Source organism: Chelon labrosus (genome assembly GCF_963514085.1).
Source record: "Chelon labrosus genome assembly, chromosome: 2".
Taxonomy (NCBI): Eukaryota; Metazoa; Chordata; class Actinopteri; order Mugiliformes; family Mugilidae; genus Chelon; species Chelon labrosus.
This window is the reverse complement of record NC_140338.1, coordinates 15032191-15044987: the sequence shown is the minus strand read 5'-3', so window position 1 is coordinate 15044987 and position 12797 is coordinate 15032191. Positions and strand designations below refer to the sequence as shown.

Sequence of the window (12797 nt, the reverse complement as noted above, 5' to 3'; positions counted from 1 at the left end):
GATTAAAGTAGAGAGAAAGGATGACTCAGTGGAACACGTACACTCACTTCAGACAATAAACTGCATCCAGATCTAAGTAGACCACATTAACAGAAGAATAAAACAAAAGTGCATCATCGCCTTCATATTCTCTATCAATGACACCAGTTATTACCACATTTACTTTTCAGTTTTATATATTTACAGGGAAATATTTGGAACATTGTGTTTTGTCCTCTTAAATCTTAGTGTTCCCACTTTAAGTACACTTGAATATAAAACGGTATCCATATTTTCATCAACCACCCAGTCTTTTCTTCACTCGCGACAAACAACAACAACGAGAGACGAACACACAGACGGGATTCAGTCATTTGCAGCGTTCTCGCTTCACACTGCCCTCACATTTCACTTTGTGCCACAGTGCATGAGCCGAGGCACTCTTATTGCTATCTGTTAAAAATCCACACAAAAGACTTAAGCACACTCAATCAAGATTAAAGCTATGATCAGTAATTAAGTGTGAAGCAAAACCTAATCTTCACCCTTCACTTCACAAATCGTCAAGCCCGTACAATCAGTAAACAGCTCGAGCGACGGCCGTTTACATGATTTGCCTCGACATTGAAAGCAGAACTGAAAATGTTGATGTGACTTACATAGATCAGAATTCAGGGGGGCCTTCCGGACACATTAGATCTGGATTAGATTAGATTTTATGTAGTACAGTTCAACTGGTTTCATCTCACCAGGTCAAAAAACAAAACAAAGTAGTAAACTTTTTACTAAATTAATGTTTTACTGCCCACTGGCAGCAGTGCTACTGTTATTTTAATTGGTACCAATAGAAATTAGTTTGGAACATATATGGTATTTAATATCTTACCATAGGAAATAATGTATTAACACTAATGTACTTTACGCACAAATGTAAATCTTCAATAGTTTAGGAAAAAAAAGAATAGAAAAAGGAAATATCATCCTTCCAAGTGTATAAAAAAATACAACTTACACAGGGAATGAAGTTTACAGCACATCCATTTAAGATAGATGTTTAGGGATTCTCAAGATGACCAAACCAGAGCTTATCAGGCCGATACGAGGGCAACACAATTATAATAATCGTAATAAACTACTCCTACATCTCTTCCCACTACCAGCTATTTTACAGGGAGTATTGGTGGGATTTGAAAGAGATTCATACATGTTTAACATAAAAAAAATGATAATCGGAAATAGTATACATCCAGAGACGTATTTTTCTTTTCCCCACATCGAATAAAGAAGCACCAAAATTAATAGAAATCAAAAGGCAAACTCTGTATCGTGTGATTCTGTCTGTGACAGTCTAAAATTATTCTTGAAATATACCATTGATTGCTTCCTTAAGGAAAGAAAAATACTTTCTTTTTTTTTTCTGAATCAATTCCACATGGGGGCAGCTGTGATGCGTTCTACCGGAGTGTTTTGCGATTCAACCACAAGCGCCGCGGGGCATTTCAGTAGTGTCCCGGAAGGGGAAATCCTTCTTCTGCTGTGCGCTTAATATATTTTTGACTGACTGACCATCAAGCTGCGCAGAGAAGATTGAGTAAGGAGGAAACTAGATGGGAAGGACACAAAAACAAACAAAACAAAAAAGTGTCACAGCCGCCCCCAGTGGAATCCCAGACTGACAGTGTCACTGTGCCAGGGAGGCTGCAATACATTTATTACAGAATAATCTGAATGAAGAATGCATGACCAAAATCTACTACATAGGAGCTCACTGCATCACAGCAAACCTTGTAAGATGTTATCTGGAAGAATTATGCCTCCAACAGTGGTGCGTCCGAGACAAATGCATAATAACATCAACACAATCAACTCACAACGTCCCCGGACTGGGAACAAACCCAAGGTAAACACCACTGTTTGAGAAGGAGTTCTGGAGACTAACCAGCTACAACACGAGCACTGTGTCAACTTTGAAGGGCAAAGTCTTGCAGAAATTTGAGAACCAGGTGTGTGATTAGATAAACATCGGACAGTGAGGCAAGGTTGATGTCAGGCTTGAATCCCCACTTCATCTCATACAAGGAAGGATCCCTCTCATTTGTACGCTGCTGTGGGAATCTGATTCACCTGCGATCAGAAAATATCAGGGCACATGTCCCAGCTGCCTTGCTCCTTGGCTTCCCAGTAACCACCCTTGTAGACATGCAGCGACTGTCCGGACACGGGATCGTCGATCTTCTCGAACCACAGTGCTTGGTAGTTGTCTGGATGGGCGCCTGGAGAAAAATGAAAGAACAGCTTTTTACCAAGAAGAAGCTTTAGAGGGGCCTGGAGCGAGGGGTTGAAAAGCCACCGAGCCACGACGACACATCATGCTCAAGTTAAGCCGATATGCTCTCAGACATTCGACCAAGAGATAAACACGTTAAATGTTGATTCCTTGGTCTTCGGATGCACCTTAATGCAGGAGGCAGATTACTGACTAGCACTCAAAAACCAGGGTCATACTAATAGACTAAATGCCCAGCACCAAAGCATGGTGATCAATGACAGACAAAATGTCACTAAGTTTAGGTTCGTTGTTCTAACTTTACAGACATCTACAGCTAGTCTAGAATAACTAAGACAACAGAGAGCAGGGCTGATGTTACTTGCTTTGAAAAGGACATCCATAAGGACCTTCCTTGCCTTCCACTAAGAAACAATGAGTCGTAAAGAATGTAAAGAGGAAAATGATGGAAGGTGAATAGAAGTTTTTCATCTCTATTCTACTAAATTACTAGAAAATCACTGTGTTATATTATGATCAGAATACTTGCTTGGATAAGGGGAAAGAGATGCTCCATAGGGGGCTGGTGGAAAAAAAAGTGGAGGATGATTCGGGAGTTAAGACACAAACGAATGTTATGAAAATGATACAAAGAGTAAAGAGTGAAAATGTAAGGGGCTACTTGCATGCAACAGGCGTATGAGGGGGAGAGTCCTCTGTGTCAGCTGAGCAAAACCCAGCACAAACAAAATAAATTAAATAAATGTAAATCCACAACTCAGACACTATCCAAAATCCACACAAATGTCTTTATGTACATTTTAAAAGAGTGCCATGTGGCGCATTTTAGGGAGTTTTCACATTTGTAGTTCGTCTGCTCCGGTTCGAATCACTTGAGGATTTTGTAAAACCTTTGACTTCCAAGGAAACTATAAAAAGCATCCATCCACTCTGGAAAATTTACTCCGCTGGTTGGTCGGATGTGTCAGGGAGGGAGCAAAAAAAAAAGTAAACACAGGAAGAAGATCCTGTTTCTGGATTAGTGCAGTCGTGGAAAACATCATTGTGGAATTTGTTATGAGGCAAAGGCAGAGTTGGAATTTGCTCGTAACTGTAGAGTACGACTATGATTTTATACCAGGCTGAACGCACCCTGACAAAAAAAAACTTGAACGATGAATTGATGACTGAGTAAAAAAATCAGAATATATCAGGTCTGATCATGTTCCCACTAGAAACCATCTATTCAAAACACTTGAGACTAAACAGAGACCACCTATTCATTGCGTTCACACCTGCTCAATGACCCACAGAGTCAAACATAGTATGGTTTAATTCAAATGGATTAATGCTGTAGCTGTGTAAGCCCCCTTAGACAATATACTCCTGTCAAAATTTTGATGAAACCGTGAAATAAAAGCGTTTTTTCTTTCTCGTCCTGTCGGCAATAAACTTAAGATTACTTCATAGACTATTAAAAAAGAAGTGAGTTACATACAATGTAATAGTGGTAGTGTAGAGGATGGTACAAGCTGCAATTCATCTCAGTTCCAGTCCAGATTGTTTAAGACAATTATGTGTATAATAGATTAAAATGTAGTTATGTCCATCTTGACTAACTGTTGAAAATGACCGGGGAGGAAATATTGAGTGGTGGCGCATAAACCCTTGGATTTACAGCATCTGGGTGTTTTCTTACTCCTCTGTAAAATGCGACACAAAGCACCTTTAAAAGCACATTTTATGTTAAACTGTGAACTGATACTTGCTTTCATCAGAAACCTCACTTGCTTCAGTGCCAGTCTCTTGTGCCTCAGCTAAATGGAACAGAAATGGATGAAGGGATGTTAAAAAAATGTGAATGAGCGGTTATCGAGGCGATGCAGGAGACATTTAGCATCGTGACATCACATACGCAAACACGCTGTGTGTGTGCTTTTGATTCTGGAGTGAACAGAAAGAGAAAGAATGAGAACGAGACGAAGAGAGTACTTGCTTTTCAAAGGTGAGTCATTGACTGAATCCTCAATGATAGCTTAGGGTTGAGAAGGGGGGGAAAGGCAGACAAGGAAGACCGAGACAGACAGAGTGGACAAAAGATGAATTAACTGAGAAAAAACTGGACGGAAACACAAGACGAATAGATAAACTTCTTAACAAAGCTCCTCTCCGTCTTTTTCCTACCTTCCTCGGGTGAGCTGGCTGTTTTAACAGCTTCCCTCTCCCTTTCTCGTCGGGCGGTGCGTTGCTTTTCTTCCAGCCTCTGCTTCTCAGCGTTAGCCTCATCCCAGCGGCCGTCCTCCATTAACCGCTGGTCAGGGCGCCGCCGACTGTCTGTTGGCGCCACACCCTCTTCGGGTTCATTAAGTGTCAAGGCCAGCGTGGAGAAGAAGTACATGGTCTCTGCTCCCTCCCTGTAAAGTCATCACAATAAAACAATAAGGGCACAGAACTACAGCATTTTAAAATGCAGGGCCACAGCTCTGTTTGCTTTAAGGCAAACATCTTAACATCACCAGACATCTGTTAAACAAGCACTAACGGTAAAGGGTTCTTCCTCCAGATTTCTTTGGCTTTGAGGGTCTGGTAGACAGTCCTCTGTTTGCCTTCAGCGCCATTTTCGCCTTTACTGCTCTGCATTATCCTGGAGAACTCCATCTTTTCATCCCATGTTCCTGAGAGCACGTAATGGGCCTTTCCATCCTTATCTGTGACTACTCCTGTTACCTAAGAGGAAAAAAAAACAGCTCTCCGTCAGCATAGTGATGAAAGTAGTAGAGGGGTTTAAGTCATTCTGGATGGAGGAAGCTTAATGCCGAAGCAAAGCCCATATTATTTTATTGAAACAAACAGGAAGGAAAGGAGAGCTCACCTTTCTTGGTACATCTCTGGAGAAGTAGCTGTAGGGAGCAAACTTGAGGTGGCAGCGGTCTCCTGTCTTGTGATTTATCACATCTATCTCCCCTGACTGTTATGGGACAATGTAAAGAGAGAAAATGTTTAATAAAACTCCATCTTTTTATTTATATCACGTTGATACCATCACGACAGCAAATACGACACCAAAACAATCTATGAAGACTTCCGTGTAATGTGCTAAGACTAATATGTGAGCTTTCAGGTTACCTGATCGATCCATAATTTTCCAACAATAATGTTGTGTACTGTTGTGGTCACTTTTTTCCAAGAATAGTGATTGTTGCTTTTATCAAATATACACTCAATAGAACCTGGTGGCAGAGAGGAAAGAAGCGTTACATCAAACAGATTTGTTTTTGTGCTCAAATAAAACTAGAGGTAATGAACTTAATAATTATTATTTCAATTTTTCAGTCTGCAGTTACACACACTCACTCACCCAAGGGCATGATAGAAAGATATTTTCCTCTAAATTTGCTGGCCAGTGCAATCTCCTGTCTGAGGGTCCAGCCCTTTTCAGAGATGGCATTGTGAGCTGCAGCAGGTGGGTGGTGACTCACCTGGGGAAAGGAGAACATTTTAAATATTAAATAATCTGTAATTATGTGAAGTTATATGTGAAATACGCAACAGAGACTCTTTTGATGTTTTTTTTTCTACAAACCTGTTCACAAAGAGAACGGTAGCCGCACTCTCTGAGCCGATCAAGCTCAAACGTTTCTCCCAGCAGAGGATTGAAGGGCTTTCCTGTGCGGTGGACAGTGGTGGAGTAGGAAGAGACTGTGAAAGCTGCCACATAACACATCTGCTCCAGGGAGTTCTGACACTTTGAGGCCTTATCCAGGAGCTCGTAGTACTCCAGGTCTTCAGACAGACGTTGCAGCATTGACAAGGGCTCATTGAAATTTACCTAGAAGTTACAAAGTCAGAAAGATTTAAATTATTTCAGATTTTTTTCACAAGCCACTTAAAATGCCAGGGACTGTGCAGGTTTCTTACAGGCATCGGTATCTTTGAGAGCTCCTTTCCAATGCAGTTCTTCATGATGCTCCACAGATTGAGGTAATAGTTTGGTTTGTCAGGAATACGGGTTCTTCTTTGTCTAACTGGCTCGAGCTCAAGAGGCTGTGGAGACTCCGGATTGGATGCCAAAGACAGTTCATCAAACTGATGAAAGAAAAGGAAAACATCCTTAAGAGTCAGGTGGTGTTGTCAGTACAAACCAGGACTGAGCTTGCACAAACAAACTTGAACACACATTTACTGACTGATCGTCTATTCCGGTCTCACTGCTGATACCACTGACGTTGCTGCCGGACCTCCTGAGGAAAAAGAAGCCATCAAATACAAAACATTAGACAAGAGAAGAAAGCAACAAAAAAAAGACTGACATTAGAAATAAAAAGACATTTGAAAAAGAAAGACAGTTAATAACCTGTGATATTTGGGGTCAGCAGGGACAGTGATGAACTCTGCTGGGTCTTCCATAGCGTCAAAGAACTCATTGTCATCATCCTCGTCGCTGGCGTCACCTTTTTCTGAAACACTACCTAAAATGAGGCAAAACACTTGATGGCTAAATGACTAAAAGACTTAACCAGTGTGACTTGATTTGGGGAAGCATGTGAGAAAGAGACAGATGTGTGGCTGTAATTAAGAACCCTACCTTTGTTACCTAGGTTGGGATTGCTGAATGAAGGAGGAAGAACTGTAGCTCCTCTGAAAGCCCTTTCCAAATGGTTGTGCTGTTTGGCTAGCTGCTCCAGAGTCTCCTCCAGACGTATCCTCTGGTCTCTTTCAGTCTGTAAGGCCTTTTGCCATCGCTTACTGTTGCTCTGGGCCAGAGAGAGGAAGTCTCTGCATGCCTTGGGAATCACGCAAACACAAGACCAAACTATCAACAACAAACTCAGCCACAGTGTTGTGCGCTCCTCGTCGATTAACAATTGGATGGCTTACGTTGATCATGGCATTAGAGGTGATTCGGAACAGCGTGGCTCTCTCTGTGACTTGTCTGATCTTGTCCCCCATGTCCCCTCCAACACGAATCCCCTCCAATTCTGACAAAGACCTGAGTTTTTGGAAAAAAGTAATGAATGAACAAATAATCAACGCAATAGATTGCAATCATTCTTTCATTTAAACAACATTGTATATATATATACGTGTGTGTGTGTGTGTGTGTGTGACCAACACCTTTGGAGGGCAGACCCGTGCTTGACAATGAGATCATTGCAGGTGTTAAGGTCCTCCACCTTGCTACTGAGTGTACGGAGTGTGGATTGGATTTCTGAGTTACGACCGCCTCCGCCCTGTCCTGATGTGGGGGGGACTGCAGGACAATCATCCCCTGAGTCATCTAAGGGGGGGCACATTTAGGATAGTAAATATCCAGTAACTTGTATTATAAGGAAACGTTAAACACGGAGAAATACAAACAATTGTTCCTGGCCGCTTTATACGTTGTTCAAGCTTATCTGTGGATTTCATGAGTACGTTCTCCCACAACTTTGTGTGGGAGAACTCACCAGACTCACCAGAGTCTGCCTGCATGTGGACAGCCTTGGCAAGTTCCAGAGCAGTGATCCACCGCTGGCGCTCTACTTCTGAGTTGGCTTTCAGATGATAGGTCTGTGCACCTCCGTTGGAAATGACGAAATTGCACGAGTCCTCCACAGCAATGTTAGCTGTGGCCAAGTTAATGGTGCCTCGGCATGTGTGACCCATCTCCGCCTGGGACCTGCAGACAGGAAGAACAAAAACAGGGAAAAGCCAAGTTTCCAAAACATGGTTAAGTAATTTAATTCTGGCCAAAACAACAACGTGTGTGAACTACAAATAAAGCTGATAAGACACTATGGGATCTATATGTTGCTGTTGTTGATGCAGAATAAAGCAACTATCCAACTTGAGCACCTAATGCCTCATCTGTTCAGGCCTAGGATAACCATGTAAATTTGTTACACATCAATTTCTGTATCCAACTCACCTATAATAAGACAGCAATCCATTGCTGAGAACAAACCAACGCCTCTGGTAACCTTTTATGTAGTTAGTCCATTTGAAGAGCCAACCCTTGTATGTGTCTCCAGGGGTTGGAGTAGGGGGTTTGGGCTCCGACATCACAAACAGCCTATGTTTCACTGGTTAGAGTCTACGAGGAATAAAAGATCATAAGACAGTGACACATTATCATCATGCTGAGCAACTCATCATGCTGAACAACTCAACACATGACAAGCTTGCACAAGCAGGGCTTTAATTTACTAATGACAAATCATAACAAATCTGTTTGTTTGCACTTAATACGCACATTCAAATGTTTATAATGTCACCCTATATCACATAGATTATCAATCACTAGCTATAAAATACACTTCGTGCAATTCAATGTCTTAGTTGAGCAAAGCTGTTCAGATCAAGGAATATTCATCTATGCTAAACTGTTAAATAAAAGCCAGTCTGTTGCTTGGGTTCAGTGAATATCTGATTTAAGATGAAAACATTAAATGAACACAGAAATACCAGCTGATTTATGTGTCACTCCTGCATAAATTATGGCTGGAACTGCCACACTTGACATGTTGTCAATGACTGTGTACTATGACAGTGAAGTACAGCCATTAAATACCTCAAAACAGGCTATGATTGTGTATTAGCAATAGCACCAGCTTTATTTTCGGTCTCGTGTTTTGAGTTTGAATCCGAGTTAAACGTGTCAACTTCAACAAGACTCGCTGTTTTCAAGCTAACTGTCGTTTATAACATTTTACAGCTGTCAACACACTGAGGAGACAGCTTGACCCATCAGTTATTTGCAAGCAGACATACAATGTTAAAGTAAACACCGCCTGGATAACTGTGAGGTAAGTTACACCGAGAAACAAGATGCCTTTTCCACACGTCCAAAGCTACTTAAAACTCTGTCCGCCGCTAAGCTTGTTGCTAGCTAAATAACAGGAAGCTGTTAAAAAAAAACAACTGACACGTCTTAGGCGACGTTGACGATCGTTTCCCAGTCTGCGCACATCCCACTCTTTATTTTTCCAATAAGTGTGTTGACATTTAGACTTGTTAACTGCACCGCTATACCGAGCAACACTTACCTATCGGTGTGCATGTCGTAATGGACGAAGCGATGTTAGCCCGCTAATGATAGCTTTGCTACAGGTTGTGCAACAAAACAGTGTTCGACCAGCCCCTTAGCCGTAAACTATAGTTCCGCTTTAGTTCCGAAAATGCACCTACAGAAAACACGCTTTAAAAATAATAATAATAATAATAATAATAATTTGACTGTGTGTATTGAGTAATAATGTTTATTTAATAATTGGATATGATGCGCTTATTTATTTATAGGTTGTATTATTAATACACAATACAGTGATAACTTACCGAGACTGTATCATGACTGCTACCTGGTGGATAAAGTAATTCCAGGGCTTTGCAGAACAATGTTTAATGCAGACATTTGCAGTATGAATATTTATTTTCTTACTCATGTTCACATTCAATGGTCAAATTTATGCTGTTAAATGTAACTAATAAAATCTGACATTTTTGTCCAAAATTAATTGAGAAATAAACTTTATTGTGTATAAATAAATAAAAGTTTATATACAACCCAGGGGAAATTTGTATGGTTGGGTTCTTCAAAAAATAACTACACAATGTGCAATTCCATCATGCTTTTGCAAAGTTTATATAGCTTCACTATTTGTTTCCATCATGAACACGTATTAAATAAAAAGAGAAAAAAAACACAAAACACAAGTTTCCTACTTGCGTTCATTTTATTGAACAAGTCTATAATATAACAACAAAGCTTTTATGAATTAGGGCATGAAACTGAAGAAATCATCGTCATTAAAAGATGCGTACGTATGAGAATATCTATGCATGTACATGTTTCTAAACACAAAACATTTTTCCCCAGTACTTATTTTGTGATGGTGTTTGCGTTCATACTTTTCCCACTCCCACTAAGCACAAGGTATGGGGTTTTCTGTGATTTCTGCTTCTCTTGAAGCAAAGCCACAGTCCCCAGAGGAGTATCGCTGCTGCTCATCTTCTTCAGCAGCGCCTCTTCTTCCAGCTTTTTCATCCTCCTCTCTGTTTTCATCTTTCCAGACCCCTTCCCGTGGAATCGATGTGAAAGCTGTCTGAAAGCTTCTTTTGGAGTGAGTTTCCGCCCTGACTCATCTACATACTCAATCTTGACATCAGGCCTGTAGCTTTCCTTCTCCTTGAAATCTTGCGTGAAGCCTCTGTATTCTTCTCTGCGACTGTACTTGTCATCAAAGCCCATCTTGTCCTCAATGCAGTAGTTGTCATTAGGCAGGGCCCCCTTTGTTGCTTTGACACGAGCAACTTTCTGCATTTGAGTGTCTAGCAGCCCTTTGTTTTTGCACAACAGCAAGGCAGCAGCAAGGCCAGAGTTGACAATGGGCTCTTCGTCCAAAATGGTGGCAGAGGCTGTGGAGAAATCAGGTTGTTTTTGCTCTTCATCCAGGTTGACTGTGCTCCATCCAACATTCTCATCCATTTCAGAATCCGAACCACCAGCATCATCTTTTTCGTCCTCCTGTTCAAAGTCCATAATGTCTTCTTGGTCCTCTCTGTTGCCTGACAGTCCGTATGTTGGTATATCACCCAGAGTTCTGCAAAACTCTGAGGTGGCATTGAAAACAATGTTATTCTTCTTATCAGGATCATTGTCATCGTCAACTTCACCAAGCCCTCTAATCCGCTCTGCCACCTTCTCCCCAGAGTCTTTGAGAAGCTGTTTTTGCTTTAGCTTCCTCTGCTTCTCCAGTTGTTTCTGCAGCTCCTGCTCTGCCTCATCCTCCTCGATTACAGCAAGTTCGGGAGGTGTAAAGTCTTCATCATCACTTATGTCCATTTCTGCCATCCTGATGTCATCAGACATGCGGGGAATATCATGGGGCAATCTGGTCTCCTCTTCCTTTACTTCGTCACGGTTACCCTCATCTTCATTCTGTCTGAGGCCTCGGCCGCGAATCCTGGAGCCAAAATCAGTGCTGCGTGTGTCATCGAGGTGAAGATCATCTGCAATGGTCTGTTTCTCCCTCTTCCTAATCTTTTTCACGCGGCGCTTTGTCTTTTTGAAGCCCACCATTTCCTGAGGTGTGTAATACTCTGAAGCAATAGAAAGAGATGGCATTTCCAGAGACTGTGCCTGACCTCTGAGCATGTCTCTCATGGCCTGGAGTTCCCGCTCTCGTGCGCCATCGGCGTAGCCTCCAGTACTCAACCGGAAACTCTTTTTCTTTTCGCCCTCAATTTCTTCATCGTACTTTGACAGTACAGAGTGGGACTTTAAGGAAACCATATCATCCACACTCTCCTCTTCATCATATGGCTTGTAATCGGGCTTTTTCTTTTTTAACTCCACATTCTTTTCTGCTTTTTCCTTGTCCACCAGTCCCACATTTACAAGCACATCTTCCTTCTCTTCAAGAACACCCTTATCCTCCAGGGTCAGGATGACAGTCTGGCCCTCATTGAAAGACTCCACCTTGTGCTGCACTTTGAGACCCTTCAGATCTCGAGATGTGTACGACTCCCTTTTGCTTTGTGCAAATTCCTCCTCCACAAGACTGCTGACACCAAACTCCTCATCCATCTCTTCCAGGAGCTTGGCTCTTTTTTCTGCCATTTCTTTTTCTTTTGCCAACGTTCTGCTTCGCTCTACCCAAGCCGCAGTGTCATCCAGCAAGTCATCATCAGCTAGGGATTTGACTTTTCCCAGTTTCTGGTTCATTTTGCGTTTTTCTTTCGCAGCTGCAAGTTTCTCTCTCAACTCTTTCTGCTTCTGGATCAGAACAGGGTTGATGGTCTCGGCCACCAGTGGCTGCTCTTTGGTCCCAAGCTCCTTCTTGTCGTCATTCATCTCCAGGGGCTTTAGACCCAGCTTCGCCCTGAGCTTGTTTGTTTCCTCAATACTGAGAGAGGCATCTCCGCTTGCAGACTGAGGTTCCACTTCTGCGTTGCTTTCCTCATATCCAAGATCTATTTTCTCCTTCTTCACTCGCGGCTCCCCGCTGCCCCTGTCACCTTTGCCGCGGCTCTCTCTTTTGCCCCTTTCCTTGGACCGGGAGCGTTTCCGTTTATCTTTATCTTTATCCCGAGTGCCATCCCGATCTGAACCGTCTCTTTCTCGCTCCTTGTGGCGATGTTTCTTATGCTCACGACGGCGCTCCTCCGCGTCCTTGTCGCGGCTCTTTTCCTTGTGTTTCTTGGACGACCCCATTCTTTTCTCTGCCGATTTAAAGGGTAGAAGGTCAAAAACGACGACAAAACAACAGTTGCATTAAAGTACAATTTCTTTGACCGGAAAAATACAGTTAGCTTTCTTTGGTTAGCTTGTCTTTGCTAACTAGCTCAGATTAGCTTTGACGGCTAAAGCGACGCAGCCAGTATGGAAGCGAATATAAAATCTTACTTTCAAACCCGGATATTATTTGAGGACAAGTGTGGTCGTCGGATGATTGCTTGGTTGTTTGCTTTCTCCGAACCAGCTTAACCTCTCATAGTCCACGTTCTTCTGAGATTGATCCTTCAACAAACGAACATTGGACGACTGCGTTTCTATTTCCCGAAAGCACACTTC

The 12797-nt window shown here is 42.1% G+C and overlaps 2 protein-coding genes across 11 annotated transcripts; both read right to left on the bottom strand.

The window, feature by feature from the left end:
• Positions 1-6: 6 nt before the first annotated feature.
• On the bottom strand, positions 7-9372 carry LOC311502122 (oxysterol-binding protein 1-like). 10 transcript variants are annotated; one of them, XR_014699539.1, is made up of 17 exons: positions 9151-9372; positions 8154-8318; positions 7702-7904; positions 7361-7523; positions 7124-7235; positions 6831-7029; positions 6600-6714; positions 6423-6486; positions 6164-6331; positions 5829-6074; positions 5604-5724; positions 5372-5475; positions 5118-5213; positions 4788-4972; positions 4430-4659; positions 2796-4280; positions 2113-2252 (listed from the first exon to the last, which is right to left on the bottom strand). XR_014699539.1 is itself a non-coding variant. In XM_084564256.1 (17 exons), exons 2-17 carry the CDS (start codon positions 8285-8287, stop codon positions 3992-3994), a joined length of 2250 nt encoding a protein of 749 aa, XP_084420382.1. In that variant the 5' UTR covers positions 8288-8318; positions 9151-9372; the 3' UTR covers positions 2201-3991. The 10 variants fall into 10 exon arrangements, 9 of the variants coding, with proteins under 9 accessions (XP_084420374.1, XP_084420380.1, XP_084420379.1 ...); XM_084564256.1 differs by having other exon boundaries at positions 2201-4062; positions 4242-4280; XM_084564248.1 differs by lacking the exon at positions 2796-4280 and having other exon boundaries at positions 7-2252.
• Positions 9373-9938: 566 nt separating this feature from the next.
• Positions 9939-12778, bottom strand: sart1 (spliceosome associated factor 1, recruiter of U4/U6.U5 tri-snRNP). Its single transcript, XM_084561541.1, has 2 exons — positions 12630-12778; positions 9939-12445 (listed from the first exon to the last, which is right to left on the bottom strand). Exon 2 carries the CDS (start codon positions 12435-12437, stop codon positions 10104-10106), a length of 2334 nt encoding a protein of 777 aa, XP_084417667.1. The 5' UTR covers positions 12438-12445; positions 12630-12778; the 3' UTR covers positions 9939-10103.
• Between the last annotated feature and the right edge of the window lie 19 nt (positions 12779-12797).

Bases quoted from the DNA above. Each gene is read 5' to 3' on its own strand.
- LOC311502122 (XM_084564248.1), bottom strand. From the start codon at position 8,287: ATGTCGGAGCCCAAACCCCCTACTCCAACCCCTGGAGACACATACAAG. The intron at 7,030-7,123 runs GTAAGCCATCCA...GTGATTCCCAAG, and splicing joins CCTCTAATGCCATGATCAAC to GCATGCAGAGACTTCCTCTC. The intron at 4,973-5,117 runs GTGAGCTCTCCT...TTTTCCTCTTAG, and splicing joins CCAGAGATGTACCAAGAAAG to GTAACAGGAGTAGTCACAGA.
- sart1 (XM_084561541.1), bottom strand. From the start codon at position 12,437: ATGGGGTCGTCCAAGAAACACAAGGAAAAGAGCCGCGACAAGGACGCG.